Genomic DNA, 20126 nt, shown 5'->3' with positions numbered 1-20126 from the left:
GGCCGTGGCACACGTCACCCTCTGCTCCTCCCCACATTTTCATCCAGCATGGGAGCGCTGGGAGCCTCCCGGGAGCAAAAAGCCTTTGCAAAGGGGCTTTATCTTCACTGGCAGGAAACCTTGAAGGCTCAGAAGGCAGCAAGGGAAATTTGTGCTGTCAAAATCAAAGCCGTGGTAATTAAACAGGAGTTTCCTCTGTCCCAGGGAGGCGGGTGAGCGGAGGCAGAGCAGTATTCCAGAGCGGGGACATGAGGTTATGTCCTACAAGAGCGGGTGTCCGTGCTTCTGCGGGAGGGACTGCATATGCAGAGAGGAAAATCCATCCCATTCCACGGTGCGTTGCACCAACCCCCTGGCTGTGGCTGGATCCGGTCGCAGGGTCCCCACCGCTCCCGTGTACGAGTGCATCCTGAGGAGCCTCACCCTGCTGTTCCAAGTTCATCCTCACCCACAACTCAAAACTTATCCTTTCTTTGTTCAAAACTAAGAAAATCTTCCAGAAAGAAGAAAAAAAAAATAAAAAGCAGCTTCTAAAGCACTTCCCAGTCCGATGTGCAAAAGTCAATTACCCAAAACAGAGACAAATCGACGGAAAAGGCTCTTGGGTGATGGGAAAGGCAGCGGCTGGCCTTTCCCAGCGCCGCACACAGCCCGGATTGATGCTGCTGTGTGCCTGGCATCTGCTCTCCATATTGCTATTTGTTCCAGTGATGGGTTGCCAAGGTGTCAAAGTCAAATAATTTGAATTTCTCGCTAAGTGAAAGATACTCAAGGTTCAAAATGACACCTTGACCCTGTTGGGTCATTTTGCAGCAATTATCACCAATTTCTACGGTGGAAGATTGTAAGAGTTCAGAGGAGGAGAAAAAAAATTGCTTGTCCTTTCCTCACCTTGCATACAAATGAAAAACAAATGTGATCTTCTTGCTCTTGACATAACCATGCTTTAAAGAGCTCCACAAACATCTATTTCCTCATTTGGGCTCACACAGAAGACATATTATCTCTTTTAAATATGCCTTCTCCTTGGCAGTGTGCAGCCTATCCCCAATCTTTAACATTTTAAGAAGCCGTCAAGTGGTTATTTGCAAAACTGACGTTAGGAGATGGATATAATCTATTTTAAACCTCAGCAAAATTGGCCAATTTCATGAGGTTTTAACATACAGCTGAATTCATCAAGTCACACAGATTATGAGATGTGAACTGCAGCCCCCCCAGCTCTCCACCCGCATGGGAGCGATTTGGAAAAAGCCCAACCACCTCACGGCACAGCCAGGAGAGAAAAAAATAGTAATACAGGGAATGGTTCCCAACACACACTGGCTTCCCGAGCAGCGATGCTCTCCCTAGCAGAGCGTCTCTGACTTGCAAGACTTCCACCTCGGCTCACCTTTTCACCATCGCCATGCTCCGCTACTTCGGCGGTGAAGCCCAGGGAAACCGGGAGCGATGCCTTCGGCTCCGTGCACCCACCCGGCGCTGCCCCTTCTGCAGTGGGGCCGGATCCAGCCCTTCCTCCTCTCTTCCCGGATGCTTTGGCTACCTCCCACCTTTCCCTGCTGCCCTCTGCCCCCTCCTTGGGAAGCTTTACCCTTTCATGGGGAAACAAACCCAGGAAAAGGCATTTCCTCCAACACTGAAATTCCAGACTGCTCTGTCTTACTTGATCTTGTTTGCGAGGTCTTGCTATTCAGTCGCTTGGAGACTTTTGTTTACTGCCTTGTTTTTCTTTTGTTTTAAATGGCTGAAGTTAGTGTTTTAACCAAGAACAAGGCCAAAAATATCGATTCCCAGGCAAAACTGCCTGGAGCTCAACACGGTTTCCATCTTTTGCTAAAGACATATCTGACGCGAAGCACAGTGCCCTGTGGGCACCAGGCACATGGCATCGCACGGCAAACGCTCCTCTGGTGTGGGTTGCTCGGCCCATGGGACATCAGCAGAGCAAAGTCCTGTTGTGCCGGTGTTAGCGAGGGAGTTGCTCGCTGGATCTGGATTTTTGCGTCTGTGCAAATTTCCTCAGCTGCCACCCTCCATCAGGCTCCGTGGGCGCAGCACGCCGGTGATGGTCACCGGGAGTGCTCAGAAAGATAAGTCTCCTTCTGCTTGCCACAGTGCAGCAGCTCTGGATGCTCTGCTCCAACCTGAGGTTTAGCTCGGGATGAGGGACTTGAGCCAGGCGGCCGAGCCCTGGGCTCACACCAGCAAAACGCCAGCAGTGCTGGCTCTGACCTGGGCATCTCAGCTTCTCCTGGGAGCAGCAGCAGCTCCCAGCCCTGGCTCGTCCCCCAGGCACAGTGTGACTGTGATTTCCCGGTGCCAACCTGCCCCGGCTGCTGGCTCGCTGCCTGTCCTCCTGCCCTGCCATCGGCAGTGGGTGAAAGTTTCCCAGCGTGTGCCCTGTCCCGCAGGACCCGTACCAGCCAGCCTGGCACAGGCACAGCGTGGTGAGCAGCAGCAGCTCCTCGGCGCCAGGCAGCTATTCTGTAAATTATTCAGCATGGCAGCGGCTGCCGCGAGCGGAGGAAGCACGGGCAGGAGCGGGAGAACGGCCCCCCAACAGCACGGAGAGGGCTTGAACAACGGCTGCCTCACCTACAGGAGCTGCCCAATGCATCACCCAGGATGTCGGACCCATGAAACAACTCGGAAAATAGGGGGGAGTCTTCCAGCGGTGGCAGGAGGGCAGCAAGGGAATACACCAAGAGGGGTTCCCTCTCATGCCCCACCATCCCCTGGGCTCTTCTCATAGAATCGTCTGGGTTGGAAGGGACCTTTAAGATCATTGAGTCCAACCATCAATGTAACACTGCCAAAACCACCACGAAACCATGTCCCTAAGCACCATGCCTACCCGTTTTTTAAATCCCTCCAGGGGTGGTGGTTCTCCAACACAGAGGGTTGATTTTGAGGGCGCAGGCAGCAGCATCGCTCCCACGCACACCTTCTCTCAGCTGCCTGCACTCAGATTTTAAGCAGGGCAAAGACGGGGTGCACAGAGCTGACTTCAGTCCTCCCTTGCCCCCGGCACCCCGGGACAGACAGCATCTCCCAGGCGCCAGCTGCTGTGCAAAGGCAGAGAAGGCAGGATGTGGCTTGAATGCAAACACACCGGGGACGAGAAGACAAATGTCTCCGGGGGAAATAACGATGACCTCCCCAGCAGTGTCAGGAAACATTTGTCAAATGGCAGAAGTCATTAGCTGTTTCGCCGCTCACCTATCGGGAACGTCACATCGCTGGTGACGGCTGGTTAATGCAGACCTGACAGGGCTTTTGCTGCCACAGCCTGGGTCGGCTCCCCACTGCGGGTGGCAACAGCCAGGTTTGCGCAGCGCAGGCTTGGCCACCGGTACAGGCACCCCCGGCTCTGCCCTTGCCCTGCTGATGGGCACAGCAAACCGAGCTGTGCCAGGAAAACCTGCCTGGCTTCTGGCATCCCTCTTGCAGTAACCACCAGTGCTCATTTTTCTATAAAATCAGAAGATTTCAAAGCCTTTTGCTAAAGGATCCCAGCCCACGCTGTGGCCAAGCACTCCCACGAGAGGCTTTGGCTCTGCAGCTGCCTTGGAATAAGGGAAAAGGAATTAAATTAAGTGCACCCATCACCTGGCGATGAAATGTTAGCATCAAGGGTCCTTTAGGGTAAGTCAGTGAGGCTTCCTCTTCTCTCTTAGGAAAAATGGCATGAATATCTGGACCAGCCAGAAAAGGTAAAGCAAGAGATGAAGGAGGTTAATCCAGACCCAGGTGTGATGAAGGGATGCTGAGCCACAAAATCAATGAGCAAACTCGTGCATTGGGATGCCCTGCCAAGGTGAGCTTTGAATTTATCATGACTGCGTTAAGATGTGTTCAGGCTAAGGTGCATTTTCTGCACTACATCTGAAACGTGAAGGAGAGGTGGTACCCCCAACAAGGGTAGCTGTGGCGGGGGGGACTGGAGGGGAGATGGTGTCCGGCACCTCGGCAGCACATCACACCCTGGATGCATTTGCAGCACACACATCCCTCACCCACCTCAGGCAAAACTCCTCCTCCTACATAAAACAGCACTGCGCACCTGAAAACACAGTGCTGGGAGTCCGTGAAATGAGGCAGTGAAAATGAGCAAGAGGCCGACTCCATAAAAGCCGCCACCACCCCCTCAGCAAAGAGGCCACTTATCTGCGATGCTACCTGCAGCAAGGGAATAAAGAATCGCGATGAAGTGAAGATGTGATTTCTTTCAGGGGGTCCTGAGCCGCCTCCTGCAGTTGAGACATCAACACGGGCGCATCGGTTGAGTCACCAAACCAACTTTTGCAGGTTTGCCTTCCTGGAGGAGCCCCTCCTGCGAAGGCGGCTTTAGGAGGAGAGGAGAAAGGGCTGCAAAATGCAGGGCTGAGCAAAGCCACACAGCGCTGCCTGCGCGGCAGGGCACTGCTGTCAGCCGCCTTGACGGAGTGCTGCTTTCACACGGCCGCCCTCCTCCCAAACAACATTTTTCTCTGGAATGAAGCTGCATGTTAAAAGTCACTATATAAAAAATATTTGGGCATTGCCTGATCATAACACACCTTCCCTTGAGTGCCAAGGTAATTCTCATCCTGGCTTTCCTGCTCTTGAATCCACAGCAGAGCAGGGCAGGTTCCTGCAAAGCCTCCCCCCGTCCCCCCAAACCCAGCCAGGGTTGCAGCACTCCCCCCGCCACCTAAAACGCTTGCACTGCTTTCAGCCGTGTCTGCTTTTCTTGTCCTGGACTCGGATGGTGTGGGGTTTTTGGGGTGCCCAGCCCTTCGCTGGTACACACCGGCGGTGATGCCCAGAGATGCCTTGGGCACCCAATGCCTGCCAGAGGCATGGGTGATGGGCATCACAAGCACAGCGCACTGAAATCAAGAGTTGATGTTAAGAGTCAAATTCAAAACACAAGGAAACAGCATTAGCACAAGCTGGACATAGGAAAAGGCTGTCGGAGATGCGAGTGCCAGGACCGAGCACCCCTGGGTGCTGTTTTGGTAGGGCAGGGGGGAGAAATAGGATCACTAGGAGACCCCTGAGCAGGTGGGAAGGGTCCTCCGGCCATCACTCCACCAGACCAGGGCATTCCCGTCCTGCCCAGGGCTGTCCCCGTGGGCAGGGACGGTGCCGGGGAAGCCCTGCAAGAGCCTCTCGGCCATGGTGCCGCCGCACCGTCTCCATCCCCCTCCCCGGCGTGGGGCTGGCAGGGCACCAGGGAAATTAAGCAGGCAATTCTAAAGCCGAGAGAAAAGCAGCCATCTGGGCCCTAACAGACAGGTCCTTTAATGAACAAAGGGAATTTTCTAAAGAAGCCGGAGAAATGCATCGGTCTGAATAAAAGAAGCGGGTAACCCCTCTGATCCATCCAGAGGCTGCCGTAAGAGAGAAGCTTTCAGGGAGCGCTGAATACCGGGGTAATGCCCCGTCCTGTCTAATTAAAGGCTGAAGCAGGAGATGGGCTGAAGCGGTGGGAAGCAGGAAGGAGCAGGGTGGGCTGGGGGTGAAGTTCAAGCTTTTCGGTGCCACAAAGAGCCGGAGCAGCACCCCCTGCCTAGGAACCCTACCTTTGGGGATGGGATTTGCATCACTAAGTCCCCTAGGAGACTTTATGTGCCCTCACCTTAACTCTCGGCATATTCCCCTGCAGAAAGCACGATTAGTACGCGTGTGATGGACAGAAAACCCAGGTGACTTTTCCAGGTCACAGCTCCAAAGTTCAGGGTACAAACCTGGCGCCCTTGCCCTCACCTTCCACATCCACCACCAGCTACAGACACCTCCTCCCCTTTCTGCTCTTCCTCATAGGAAAACCAGCATCACTCACAATTCAATTTTCGAGCACTTTCTCACCCCATCGCTTCGTGCTCTGACACATTTCCTAATCTTGTTTTGCACGCTCACAGGCAGCGCTCCCCCTTCGCCTGGGGCTGGCGAGCAGGTCTCGTTTGAAGCTCTTCCAGGTTATTGAACTACTATGTTAATGCAGCTTGTTTCCCATCAGTCGAGGGCAGAGTGCCGGGGACATCATCTATTTTCCATGTTTATTTATGTCAGGAGAGTCCTTAAAGGATTTGTTTGCAGCTGCTTCGGTCGCTGCTCTTGCCGGTTACCTCCCGCCCCACTGCGTGCCAGCAAGTCAGGCCCAGGGAGACTGGAGTCCACCAGCTTCCTTCAGCTGTTTTGATGCCGTGGAAACAACTAATTTCCCTTACACTTCTTAAGGAGGACCAGAATCGCCCTTTTTTCTGGCTAATAGGGTCTCACACCCCTTGAAGGTAAGGCCCCCTGGGAATCAGCAGTGATCCCTCAGTCTAACAGCCCAGCGAAGGGACGGCTCTGGGCACCACCTTTTTGGACGGCTTGAGCACGGCCCATCTGAACATTGATGATACGATCACAGCAGAAAGCAATGTTGCTCCTGCAGCGTGTGGCCCGCCCCCCCCAGGAACCAGCTCCTCCACCAGGACGATACGGACGGAGACCTGTAAGCACTTGAAAAACGGAGGTATCGGGATTATCTCAACAGAGTAGTTCCTTCTGCCCCTCTCATCCTTGTGAAGGAACCAGCTGGGTGTGTAGTTGACTCTGCTGGCCACTGCCTTTACTATTATTCTTTCTCCAGGCCCAGTCATGGCTGCAGGTGGTCACTTTTTTTTGCTATAAACAATAAAAGTCTAATTTGCACATGGAGGTGACCTCCTCTGCACCAGCCCCTGCTCAGGGCTCCGCACCAGCCCTGATTCGTCACCCACAGATGATGGCCAGACCCTGCGCCCTTCCCCAGGTGGTCCAAGCCCGTGCATCGCCCCACTCCCAGCTGCTTCCCAGCAACTTCCAGCTCTTTGGAGCATCCCGAGGTGATGTGCTGGGAGCTGGCTGCCAATTAGTTTTCTCTTTAGGGTTCAAGGCTACCCCGGCAGAGAAGAACGTGCCATATCGATTTCCTCCATTGTCCTCGCAACTGTCCGGGCAAAGAAACATTTGTTATTTGGTGACAGATCCCTGTGGAGGCCACTCAGGCATCCTACCCACGGAGCTGGTAATTCTGCCAGAAACTCTGCTTTAAAGGGTTTTGCAATGTTAATTAAATTTCTGCAGTTGTATCTCTTGGCTCTGAACAAGAGCCAAGCTTCTCTGAGCACGTGAGGAAGGGCTCAGCTCCTCATCCCCATTCAAACCTGGCTCTGAGCAAGTCTGGCTCCCAAAACTGAATTCCCTGTACGCAACATCTGAAATACAATATTGTCCCTCACCAAAAGGGAATGAATTCAGGACTGTCCGGGTTCAGACACGGTGTGGGTCTAAATATCCTAGAGGCTGAGAGATGATCCCAGAGCTACAAAAAAAGGAGATGTCCCTGCCTGGAGAAGCGATTCCTCTAAGTAGACAAGCAAAAATGAGTATTTGTGATCGCACAGACAGGCACGATGCAGGAGGGACAGTGAGTCAGCCCAAGGACTCCGGATTAATTTGACACAAAGCTCCCGCAACCCCGGCTCCCTTTCGCCTCTGACGACGCAGAGGCCCTGCCTCGGGCGGGCACCGATGTCCTCTGCCAGCACAGCTGGGCTTTTGGAGACACGGCTTTCCAGGAAAGCATGCAACGAATAGGAGCTGCCAAGCACCTGGGAAATGCAGGAGGAGACAAGTTGGTTTTAATAGTTAACATTCTTTAGAAATTTAAAACAGAGGCTGTTTTTTTTCAGGAAGAGGCTATTAATAAATGAGATAGGAGGGAAGCGTGAAGAAGATAAGGAGAACTTTAACTCAGAGAAGCTGTGGGACTGGAGCCTCCCGAGCAGCAAGGGTAGATCCACTGCTTGAGCTGTTCCCGTGGCAGATGTGGGAGACGGGCACTTGGCTCACCGGGGTCCCGCAGGGCTGGGAAACCAGAACAGAGGATGGAAAACAGACCGACGGTGCTGAGCTGGCGTTTCCTACACAACATAGCGCGATTCCTGACAGATATTACAAAGGGGCCTGGAAGCGAGGCGGTTGGTGGGGTCAGAAGATGCTTGGCACCAGCAGGTTTGCTCCAGGGCAGCTATTAATCATTGCCCTTTGCGGCTGGAGCTGCCCGAGTGCAACGGAGGGGTGGTGCTGGGCTGCGAAGGCGAGAGCCAGCACACTGGCACAGTGGTCCCACGGACACATTCACCCGCTGACATTTTCAGGAGGTGGCCAAAGTGGCATCATGCCTTCCCGAGGAGAGCAGCAGAGCCACCACAGACAGGGGACGGTGGGTCTGTGCCTGTGCTGAGGCTATGGGACATACCCGGCGGGCTCAGTGCCACCGTTGTTCAGCCTGGAGAATAGAAGGCTCCAGGGAGACCTCAAAGCCCCTTCCAGTTCTTAAAGAGGGCCTACAGGAAAGATGGGGACAAACTTTTTAGTAGGGCCTGTTGCGATAGGACAAGAGGTAACGGTTTTAAACTAAAAGTGCGTAGATTTGGACTAGATATAAGGAAGATATTTTTTATGTTGAGGGTGGTGAGGCACTGGCACAGGTTGGTTGCCCAGCGAGGTGGTAGATGCCCCATCCGCGGAAACATTCAAGGTCAGGTTGGATGGGGCTCTGACCATCCTGATCTAGTTGAAGATGCCTCTACTCATCGCAGGGCGGGTTTACTAGATGGCCTTTTAAGGTCCCTTCCAACCCAAACTATTCTATGATTTCAAGAAGAAAGTCAAAGTTTGTGCAGCTGTTGATACAGGTATGTGCTGTGAGGTAAAAGGCAATTACTGCAGAATAAGAGCAAGGAGGCGCAGAAGACACTTTGCAAATATTATCCACTTAACGCATGGACTGCTGTCACCAAGCAGGGATTTAGTGACCAAAGGTCTGCACCAAGGGGCAGGATTTGAACGCTGGGAGCCCCTGCCTCCCAGGCTAAGTTAATACCATTCCCCTCACCCTCTATTAATGACAGCAATAAAAAAAGGCGCTCAGGCAGCAGTCTGGAGGGCTGGGCACAGTGCGGACCCTGAGGGAGAGCCCAGCACCCCACCCTGCTCCCACAGGTGGGTTTCCAACCTCGCATCCAGCCCAGCACCAACGTATTTTCTCGGATATTTTCCCAGTTTCCACAAGAGGGCACCGGCACGACACCAACGGGGATGCCAGGGTGTCCCCAAGCAGCGCCAGGCCCCTTCCCACCACCCACCCAGGGACAGAAGGGAAGCGGTTGATGTCCATCTCCCAGGAGAGCTCCCTGCACAGGCTGTGAGGGGGGAGATCTCGGTTCTGGAGTCCTGGCTCACCAAGACATTTGCTATCCCAGAAAGAAACCTCTTTTGCTCAAAAAGGCGATTTTCCATTGTAGCTCCGCTAACACCAAAGGGCTGCAGGGAGGGGAGCAGGCTTTCCCCAGTGGGTGCAGAAGGGCACCTGCCATCACCCATCTCTTCCAACCTCTGCACCCCGGGTGCAGCCCAGGCAGGGAGCAGGAACCCTCAGGAGCTGCTCCTCTGGGAAAATGGCTTTGTCTGTAGGGAGCTGCTGGGCTCCTGGCAAACCCTGATCCAGGGAAAGACCTAGCTGGAAAGAGATAGACCAGGGAAAGTAAATCCCCAGAAGTATGGATAAAAAGAGCTGGCCTAGCTCCACAGGTGGGCTCTGCAGAGCAGATCCACGGGGCACACACCTACCCCAACCTGGGGGCCGGCCAGCAGACCCACAAGTGTCCAGAAGGCAGAAGTCACTCCAGGGTATCACCTGGGAGAGCTGCATCCCGTAGCTGCCGCCAGGGCAGGCCCAGGTCCCGCAGATGCCCGATGCCTCTTGTTCCCGGCAGCATCACGAGCAGCGACAGATCTCAGCGCTGCCAGGACGCTGCCGAGGTGCAGCCTGACCACACGCAAACTGCTACCAGCGCCCATGCAGCAGCAGTCGCTTTCATACTGCAACTGCGAGCAAACACGTCAAGCGCTGCTTCCTCCACTACACAACCCTCTGCTCTGCTGCAGTTTGACAGGGAATGAAGCAGCTCTTAAGAGCCAAAATACATAACGCTGACAAGCGCTGAGCCAGCCTCTCACGTGGAGCCCCTTGCGCTGTACCCCAGGGAGCTGCTGTTATAGTCAAAGGAGGGGACCCCAGAAAAGCCACCCAACTCCAGGCTGGACTGGACACCCTTCACAAAGGGAAGCCTGTGACAATTAGAGACCTGGTGCTCAGACTTCAGGTTACCTTTCAGCGAGAGATACGGTTTCTCAGCCAACAACTACATCTCATGCCTCAGAGCCTGGCAGATCAGGCACTCGGTGCTCTGTTTTAGGCAGAGAAAGAGGGTTTTAGTATCTTCTTGAGAGAGGTTTTTTAACCCAGGTGAGCTTGTCGAAGACTACTCCAATTGCTGTTGCCCCGTTCACCGCCCATATGGGACCCTGGAGCGTGACAGCTGGTTTTCTCTAGATTATCTTGATCCTGCTGGACACTGAGTGAGCGCGTACCAAAGCGCGAGGTGTGTTAGAAATGCCAAAACAGCAACAGATTGTCTGACAGGGCTGTCATTCTGTCATGAAGTATGACATGCATCCAGCCCGGGAGGAAGAACTGGATTGATGTACACTTTAGTGCCGGCTCAGGCCATCCAAGATTATTCCTCATTTTGGAGCCTCATTGATCAGACCTGGCGGATACATTTCTGGAGCATAAACAAAATATGGCAGAAGTCCCAAACCACCCTTTAGCTGCACCTTCTATATAAAACACGTTGCCATTCCACAAACGCGTCTATAAGGGATTTCCCTTCGTGAACCCAATTTCCTCTCGCTTTTGAACAAAAATGCATCTCTGACATGAAAGGTGCAAAGGTAGAGACAGCATGGCTTGGTACAGAGCAACAGGGAATTTGCCGAGCAGCAACAAAATGGAGAACAAACAAGAAAAATAAAAGCCAATTTAATGCAGAGAATTTGTCAAAGGAGCAAAGATGCTTCTCGAGCAGCATCACTGACCGCCCTTCTGCTGCCAGACGTGCCGGAGGGACACTATGAGCACGAAGAAGGAACAGCAACAATAAAGTAAACACAAGTAACAAGGTGGGAACAAGCCTATGGGCTGGTGGGAGCTCCCCATGCTCCCCAACACGTGCCTTCTCAAAGGCGCAGCCTCGGACAAGCACCGGCTAGGACATAACTAATGTTGAGTGGATGTAATATCTCCGGAAGAGATCCCACATGGTGGGCTCAAGACAAACGGGAGAGACCGCTCTGTTTCTCTCCTGCTCAGTGATAAATGAGACCTGACACCCATTCCCAAAGGCTGAATTCATCAACTCCAGACCTTACAGGTGATTAGATCTGGAGCCGTGTTGGGATTGTCTCTAGCAGTCATGGTGTCTTTTTGGTCCTCATGCTTTTTTTGGCATCTTATAACAAAACTTCCCAGGAGCTACAGGAGGACAAAAGGAGCATTTTCTCGTGTTACACCCTTCAGCCAAGCAGACCTCCAAATGTTTGGTAATATAATTATGCAGGGTGGCTGTGGAGGAACCCAGCAGAGCCGCCCAGCAGCTCAGGGCACCAGGAGTCACAGCTTTGACTTCAAGAGAAACGTGAAAATCCATCTCCTGAGATGCACTTCAGCCACAATGTCAGCAGTAGTGTTCCTGCATGTGACAACATCTCACTGAGAAACACAAATCTCCATGAAGGGTTGACTGATACGTAGACAGTCAAAGCCTGAGAAGAAGTAGTATAGCTTATAATTCACAGCGTTTTGGAAAGTCTACAGCTGCCAATCAAGTGCACAATTCCTCAGTTGAGTGTTTCCAGGCTTTCCTCTCAAAAGGGATCCCATGGGAACCCCTTCCTCACACACCGGTCTTTTCTATCTGTTTATCCCATTCAGGTCCCCTCCAGAGGTCAGCTGCTCACTTGGTCCCAACGCCGCTCCTGCATCTGCTTCCTCAACCTCAAAAAAGCCTTCGACAGTGACATCTCCAAAGTCTGGCAATAGTCTGTGAAGTTTTCTTTTGATCTCTTGGTAATCTTCTATCTCCAGCAAGGAGCATTTGGTGGGAACGGGAAAAATCCAGAGCTGGGTGGTTTGGGATGGAAGCCCTGGGGAAGCTGTATGGGATTAAATGCCTCCACCACAGTGTAGGACAGGCAACCTCCGCAAATGAAGACAGACGTGTGGATGAAGCAGTCCACACCTCTTATCTCCCACTTGTATTTTGGATGAGGGAACCTTTTGAACCTAAAGAAGGACGTGCGTAGCAGGCCGTGTAGGACACACTCAAATTGCAGAGCAAACCCAGGATGTAACGGCAGTGCCTGGGCTGTCGGGTGATCTTCAGCAGCCGGGAGCTGAACCACAGGAGGTGCCAGTTGGGGTTTGTTAAATGACAAGATGATATTATCCAAACATGTCCATCACCTTCAAGTACGGACCATGTGACACAGGTAAAATTGCTTTTGTTCACCCAAAAGATCAATATTGTCAGGATGAAATAATATGTCAGCCGGTGTGAAGAACGCTGCCTGACCGCTGACAGTCAACAGGCAGAAACTCCCTCTTGAAAAAATAATATAAAAGAAATCCTGAATATATTGCCACTTTCTAAATCACCGTATTTGGACCATTCTCACCAGGACCTGTAGATCATCTCCAGATTTCTTGGAAGAATGACTTTCTGTGCACGTGGTTTATTCTGATGCAGAAAATTCCTCAGATGTAATCGGGTTCTTTTCTATTAAATCATCAAGGCAAATCAAGCTGCCGGAGTCCCATCTGAAGTCCACAGTCCTCAGTGAACATTGACATTTACTCCACATCACTCGCGGCAGGACTTTCCTCTGCACAAACCTGTTGTCAAAGGCAGTTTCTCATTACGCTTATCTAAAACTCTCCGGTCCTTTGGCAACTTCTTCCCCTCGCCCCCGCACGTCTGCTTTGTTTCGTGCTGGATTTAACTTTGCATATGTGATTTGGTGTGGGTTTTTTTAATATAACATCAAATCTCTTAATTCTCTGACCCAGAAATCAGAGACAATCCTCATAAAAATCTGGGACAAAGAAGACACATGCAGCTGCACACGCGCAGCAGCAAGAGCTTCCGAAACTCCCAAATCTACCCATTTAAAGTGATTTTGATTAAAGAAAGCATTTTGAGAACTGTTGCTGTCAGAACTCGATTATTTTGAAAGCAAATCCTTGGCTTCCAAGTGCAGCCCTACTCTGAACAAGACACTTTAAAGAGCGACGGCGCGGTGGCCCAGGTTTACCATCAGCCGGTGGTCCGCACCCAGGATGCGAGGGCCTTTCCCTCCCACATTGTCACCTCCGTGAGGCCAGCAAGGACCCGACACCCACGCCGGGTACGCGCCTGCTCCCACAGCATCCAGAAAGAAAGGTTCCCTCAGCAGCAGCGTGACCTTTCCCGGAGCCGCACAGCCCGTTCCTGCAGCACTTTTGCCAATGAGTAAATAATGAGAAATTAGTGCGCGGCCCCGGCGATGAGTCAGAGCGAGCCGCCGCTGCCACTAATGAACCTGCGGGGGCAAAGCAGGGTGTCGGAGACATCTAAACCCCCTGTTTTCATGACGACATCACCCGTGTCACCCCTGTGTCCTCGGCGAGGCTGACGTGCATTGTCCCACCAATAAGTCACATCCAGACACGTGAGAGCCCCGGCCGATGCCAGGCAGGGGATGGGAGCGCGCTGCGTTTCGCATTGCCTCTTCGCAAGCTTAGTTTAATGAGGGAGAATGATGAAACATCACAAGCTGAGTCAGGTCAGCACAGGCAGGCAGCGACCTCCTGTGGGAGAGGCCCCGGAGTTTTTAGGGGCAATGGGAGGGTGCAGAGGTACAGCTCCACCACACGCTACCACCAGGGATGGCAGGGTCCCCCTGCGGGCGTCCTACCAGCCAGGAGCTTCTGCTACCCCCGCAACGCTTCACTATGGCACCCAAAGATGAAGAACAAGGGCAAGGTGGGGGCACACCCTCTCCATCCCCAGCACCAACCATGGGGAAGCCCCCAGTCACAGCAGGGTTTCACCCACCTGCTCCGAGCCCTTCCTGAAGAGTCTCATTAAAGCGGGTAATTTAGCTTAACTACCCCGGGTAATTCACACGGCTGGGTCCACAATAGCGGCCAAGCACAGGAGGAAATTGCATTACTGTATCTGGAGGTCTGGGGTGCTCAAATCTGAAAAGGAAATAGCGGTTCAACCCAGCCAGGGCTTTAATACCAGATTAAATGCTTTCACAGGAGCCTGTCCATTTGAAAGCTTCCAGCCAGCCTTTTGTCGAGCCAATTTAGTTTGCATTGTACTTTGGCTTCAAGAGGTACCTTAAAATGTAACCAGCAGCACTTTTTTTTTTTTTTTTTTTTTTTAACATGGTAGCTTAACTTTCTTGGAGGGAATTCATGGACCTGGGATGGCCACTGCTCGGTCCAGGAAGGCAATGAAGTGCTTTAGAGGCACAGGAGCCAAGCAAAGCTCCTCTCTCCGACGCCGTTGGCCTGAATGCGTTATTGTTTAGGGAATCTATTTGAGCATTTTGTGCTGAAAGACTCGCCTTTTTAGAAGGCTGAATGAAGCTCCAATTGGGATTATCAATTTTTAATCTCCCCATTAGCAGAAACAGAAGGTTACGAGTCTGGTAGTTTCTCTTGCTAGAGGGAACAGCCTATTTCCATACAAGAATTTCACTTTAAGAGGGCTAATTATCCCAAGCCTTGAACCAGGAGGTAACCTGTGTCTCAGGGACATCGTGCCTAGCCCCAGGTGCTTAAATGCAGCAATTTAGGAGAGTTCCTGGCTGATCCCGGGGCAGGCAGGACCGCGGCTGGACCAGCACGTGGGCATGTGGCAGGGCCAGCAGCAGGATGCTCCCACCCTCCTGCCGGCAGGGACAGACCCCGGGGACAGCAAGAAGGAGCCCATTCCGCAGGCGTGGGCCGGCTTCAGCTCTGAAATCCGGCACCTAGGAGACGCAGGGCACAGATTTGTAGGAATCCTGCCCCTCCGCTCCCCAATGTGGGGACACAGAGGGACCTCTGTCTGTCCGCCCCCAGCCCACTCCACAGGGCTCTGTGCCACCCCGGCTCTCCCCACAGGCACATCCTTGTCATTCAAATGAGAAGCTGCCACAAAGGCGAGGGCCCTGCCCTGAACAAAGAGCCGCTTGGGATGGCGGCGAAGGGGGACGCGGGTCCGTGGTCTCCATGAATGCAAATGCCTCCATCCCCTGGGAGCAACTTCTCTGGGAACAACACAGACAGGCTTTGTGAGCGGGAGGCCAAGGGAGGCATCGCTCGTACGCAAGCCCCCAGGAATGCCCAGCAAGGCCCAGCTGGAGAAACGCCTGGGGGGCACACACAGACCTTCCCCATCACCCCTGACCACCAAGTCAAGAAAAAGCAGCTCACACTAGTCTTTTTTGCACCCGTGCTCTGGCAGACAAACTAAAACTTTCCCGGCACTCCTGCGTCCCTTGGCCACTGACGCCAGAGCCCATCTCCACAAGGGATGATCTCGGTGATGCCACCACCACCACCCGACCGCCAGCTCCCACCCTGCAACCCCAGCACTACATCAAAGTGTCTCCCTCGGGGCCAAGCTTGCTCAGTGTCCTGGTCTGAGCAACACAACATTCATTTCTCTTTCAGTAATTTTACTTTCCAGTAAGGTTTCTTCTAATGCCTGGGAAAACTGCATTTTTAGAAGACTCTAGTGTCTGAATTTGTGCAAATATTTACTTTATAGCCAGCTATGGGATGTGGCTTTCAATCGAGCTCGCCAGGTGTGGGGATGAGGAGGAGCGAGACCCGGGCACTTGACCCAGGCTGCCAGTGGGATTTATTTCATGCCATGAACGTCACATTCAATATGAATTAGAAAGTTTGCCGAGGAGCTTTCTCTTCTATGGTGGCTGCGATTCCAAGAACTCCTTGCCCTGGTGCCGGAGCCTCGAGCCCTTCCCTTCCTCCTGAAGCCGCAGCGCTTGCAGTGTCCCCCGTTTGCTGTCCCTGCTGGGAGTGCCTGGCTTCCTGCTGGTGGAATGGGCTGAGTATGGTCCTTGTATATTCTGTATTGGTATCAAGATCAATATTGGTTCTTTAGTATTGTTAATTATTTAGTATTATTCTGTTAAATCCATTTATATTTCAACCCTCATGTTTCTTTGTTTTTCCCCCGATTCCCCTTTCAGGGTGGGGAGATGACATTGGGTGATAGAATAACTGTCTAAATGACAGTAAAGTGTCGTGGGTTCTTCAAACCCTAACACTCACCTTTTGCCCGGCACCCAATGTCCCACCACACAGCTGCCGTGTGGGAGGACCCACGGGCCGGACCTGCTGGCTCAACAGCCAGCCCCGTTACAGAGCAGCAGGTCTCCAGGTCAACATCTTGTGTACAGACTCCACCGCCCCGGCTCGTCTGAACAACAAAACTCGAAGGTAGACCTCCCTCCGGACCTGGTTCAAAGCCCAGTGAAGTGGGAGCTCTGATTACTTGGTTACTACTAACACATATGAAGTTTTTGCTGCTCTCACCCCTGAGACGCTCAAGCCCAACAGCCGTAAAAAGCTGCGATTAGCGAGCGCCGGGCACCACGGTGAGGAGGGGCTGGGGGGTTTACTGTAAAGGCCGCAGCGCAAAATGGAAAGTAGTAAATCTCAAAAGCAACATACTAAAATTCAAGGCAAACACTCAAGTCAAACTCCATTCCATCTGCTATTTTATGCTCTCTTTCTTAGAGCAGCTAATGGAGAACAATAAAAACATTAATAATCAAGCTAGATTTATAAAGTGGGCAGGATATTCCACTAGTAATGAAATCTAGAGAATCATTCAATATTATATTGCTTTGGGCAGCACTCTAACAAGAACTGCCTTTGAATTATAGCCTTCTCGCATTTTGCTGAACTTTAATTTGGCCCAGCATCGCTGTTTCATTTAAAACTAACCTATGTCAGGACCGGAGCGCAGGACGCAGCTCGGCGGCGCAGTCCTGCTGGGCACTGAAGGCCTCTCAGCTGCAAGGGGGGGTATTTGGGATCTAAAAGCTCTGTTGACACTGTGCTCTCTTTACTGCAGAGAATTGCTGGATATAATTTTCAAAGGTTAGCAGTGCTTTCTATTGCCATGGTTTCATGCTTCCTAGTTTTCAAATATTTGGTTGAAATGCATCACAGATCTTTAATTTCTTAGTTGCTTCCTAAAGTGGACATCAAATAATTCTTCTGAAAGCTCTCACTTCCCACACAGTAGTATTTTCCTGACAAACACCTCTGAAAATACCTGGCATTTTCTGCTCCCTGCTGCTCATTAGAGGGCATAAGCACAAACCTGTCTTACAATCAACCCCTTTGTAACCCCACCAGCGCCGTCTCCAGCCACAGAGATGTAGTTGCCCCAGCAAAAAATCACCAAGACACCCATCTGACATCATCTCCTCTGTCCTCCCCAAGCCTGAATAGCCTCTCGACGCCAGGCACTGCAATCCCCTTCTCCCGCAGTTTCACTCCGGCACAGTCATCACCATCCCCGGCATCTTTTGCTTTGCGAGACTGACACAGCTCTTCAGCACGGCTTTGAGCGACCGCTCAAATCCAGTCCAGGACAAAAAAAAAAAAAAGGTACCTTAATGCCTGAAAGCCGTTAGCGATAACTAATAAGCCCCCTCGAGTATTAACATTTAACCTGTAAAAGCTGAGCGCAGCATGTACGGTAGCAAGGGCAAAAGCAGGTCAAAGACGAAGTTTGAGTCAAATTGATTGGGGCGGAATACACCAATTCATGTTCTGTTTGCATGAAATATTAATTCCAGCTTTAACATTCGGTTATAGAGGAAAGCAAATGCACCATAATGATGCAGATGTGCCTTATTTTCCCCACGTTTTCTGTTCTGCGAGGAAGCGATGGGACAAAGCGAAGGGATGCTTTGTCCTTCCTGGCAGGTGTTGGAGCAGGAGCCTGTGAGCCGGAGCACATACTCAGTGGCCGAGGCTCGGCGTCGGCGTCCTGCGCACTGCTCCGTGCAAGCCCCACTCGTTAGATAACCCAGCCGTGCTGCAAATCAGCCCTGCCGTCCTCCTTCACAGCAGCTCACCGGCAGCGGTTTGAAATTCAGTGAATTTCAGGGAATTTCTCCAAACTGGCGGGTCCAGCCCCAGGACTGCTCGTCCACGCCCAGCCCCAGCCAGCTTTCCAACACCTGGGTTTGGCGCGTTGTAGGGTTTCTCCTCTCTGAGCTACAGCTGGCATCAGCTACAGGAAACTTTTCCTCCTGCAGGAGAAAAGCCTCCATCTCTCCCCTCTCAGGGAAGACGCCGTGGAGCTGTACGGACCCGCTGGCACCGTGACCTGGCAGGGACATGACCTAAGCCCTCGCTGCCTGCTAAAACCTCTCAGCTCCCCACAAACCAAGTGGGCACCTGTGGGTGGAGAGGCAGGACCACAAGGATGCCCACGCTGTGCAGACCACCGCAATGAAGTCAACCCTCCGCCTGCTGCCGGCACAGCGCAGCCCCTAAAACATCCCCAAGGGCATCCCAGTCCCCAGGGATCGCTCGGACTCCAGACATGCCATTTTACCCCACTTGCTGGCGGGAGTTTGTGCGGCTCCACCGCAGGTGGAGAGCCCTTGAGAGAGGCCAGCCCTTTCCCAGTGTCTGAGAAATCACCATCCATGTGTGAAGGCTGGTGGGGCCATCACCCCGTGGTGCTGGGCTGGCAGAAAGTTGGGTCACCACAACGGGGTGCAAGGGGGACACAGTGTAATGGGTGCAGGGGGGACACCGTGCACTGGGTGTGGGCAACGGTTGCAAGGGCATGCACTGCACACCGGGTGCAAGGGAGGGGGGCACTGGCTTCAAAAGGGCTCCGTGCAGTGGGGATAGGGTGGGGGGCACTGAGTGCAGGGGGGAAGGTGGACCCTTCAGTGGGCGGGGGGGGGGGCACGGGGTGTAACACGAGGCACCACGTAGAGGGGGCTGGGGGACCACCAGGTGTAAAGGGCCTCCGAACAGCGGGTACAAGCTGGAGGGCACCGGCTGCTAAGGGGGGCACCGAGCAGCGCAGGGGGAGGGGGGCATTTCCAGCCGCCAGAGCTCGCCCAGCGCCGCGGGGGACGGCGATGCCCGGAGCTGGGGGGGACACACCTAGAGAGGCGGGGGCCGGGTAGGGTGGGAGCGAGAGGAGTCGGGCGGGGGTGGGGGGGGTCGCGGATAACTCACAACTCCTCGGGTGATGTCGTCCGCCGCGGGGGTGGGCGCTGCGGGGGCTTCTTGCCACGCCAGCCACAGGGCGACCACGAGGAGCATCTCCCGGCGGCGGGCGCGGTGCCGGGCGGCGGGGCTCAGCATCCCCCCGCGCCCTGCGCCCCCCGCCGCCCGCCCCGGCAGGGCCCGGCCCCGCGCTGGGCTCCGCCGGTCCGCCGGGCCCCGCGCCGCATCCGCGCTCCCGCCCCGGGCTGCGGCCGCCGCCGGGGAGAGAGGCAGGGGGGCTCCGCTCCGCGTCCGCGCCGCCGGGCAGGTTCCGCTCCTCTCCGCGCTGTTCCGCCGGGGATGCTCCGCTCCGCTCTTCTCCGCTGGGGATGCTCCGCCGCCGGGGCGGCTGTGGGGCGGCGGGTGCGCGGTCACATCGCCCCGCTCCCGCACCCCGCGGAGCGAGAAAGTTGCTTCGAGCGCTGGCGCGGAGCAAAGCGGGGCTCGGTGGCGGCGGCGGCTGCCGCTGCCCGGGGCTGCCGAAGCTCCACCGCTCCTGCCATGCACCCCTCTGCGCCCGGCCGGCGGCGGGGGAGGAGAGGAGGAGGGAGAGGAGGAGGAGGAGGAGGAGGAGGAGGAGGAAGGGATGCTAATGACGGAGGCGGTGTCAGGGCTCCGGCGGGGAGGGGGCGGTACAGCGCGGTCTGGCCGCGGCGCTGCGCAGCGCCGAGCACCGGCACCGCTCCACACGGCCGGGAGGAGAGGGCTCAGTCCCCGCGCAGGTTGCGTCCCCTCTCGGCTTCGCGTCTGCGTCTGCCCTCGGGTTTCCGACACGCTTCTTTTTAAGCATCAACGTTTCTTTAAGTACCGGTCCCATCCTCCGAATTTTTTGAAGTGCTGTGGAAAAGGCTGGGTGGTTGGTGCATCTCCAACTGACACCCAGGCTCAG

The 20126-nt window shown here is 53.9% G+C and overlaps 1 protein-coding gene across 1 annotated transcript in view; it reads right to left on the bottom strand.

Moving 5' to 3' along the window:
- MMP17 (matrix metallopeptidase 17) overlaps positions 1-19355 on the bottom strand; it is a 66263-nt gene extending 46908 nt beyond the window's left edge. Inside the window, exon 1 of the mRNA XM_054220025.1 lies at positions 19208-19355. Within this exon, the coding sequence (XP_054076000.1) occupies positions 19208-19336 (129 nt within the window). The 5' untranslated portion in view covers positions 19337-19355. The remainder of the gene's footprint in view (positions 1-19207) is intronic.
- Positions 19356-20126: the final 771 nt, after the last annotated feature.

The sequence above is a fragment of the Rissa tridactyla genome, chromosome 13 (assembly GCF_028500815.1).
Source record: "Rissa tridactyla isolate bRisTri1 chromosome 13, bRisTri1.patW.cur.20221130, whole genome shotgun sequence".
Taxonomy (NCBI): domain Eukaryota; kingdom Metazoa; phylum Chordata; class Aves; order Charadriiformes; family Laridae; genus Rissa; species Rissa tridactyla.
Note: the sequence above shows the minus strand (reverse complement) of the source record. Positions and strands in the feature narration are given on the sequence as shown.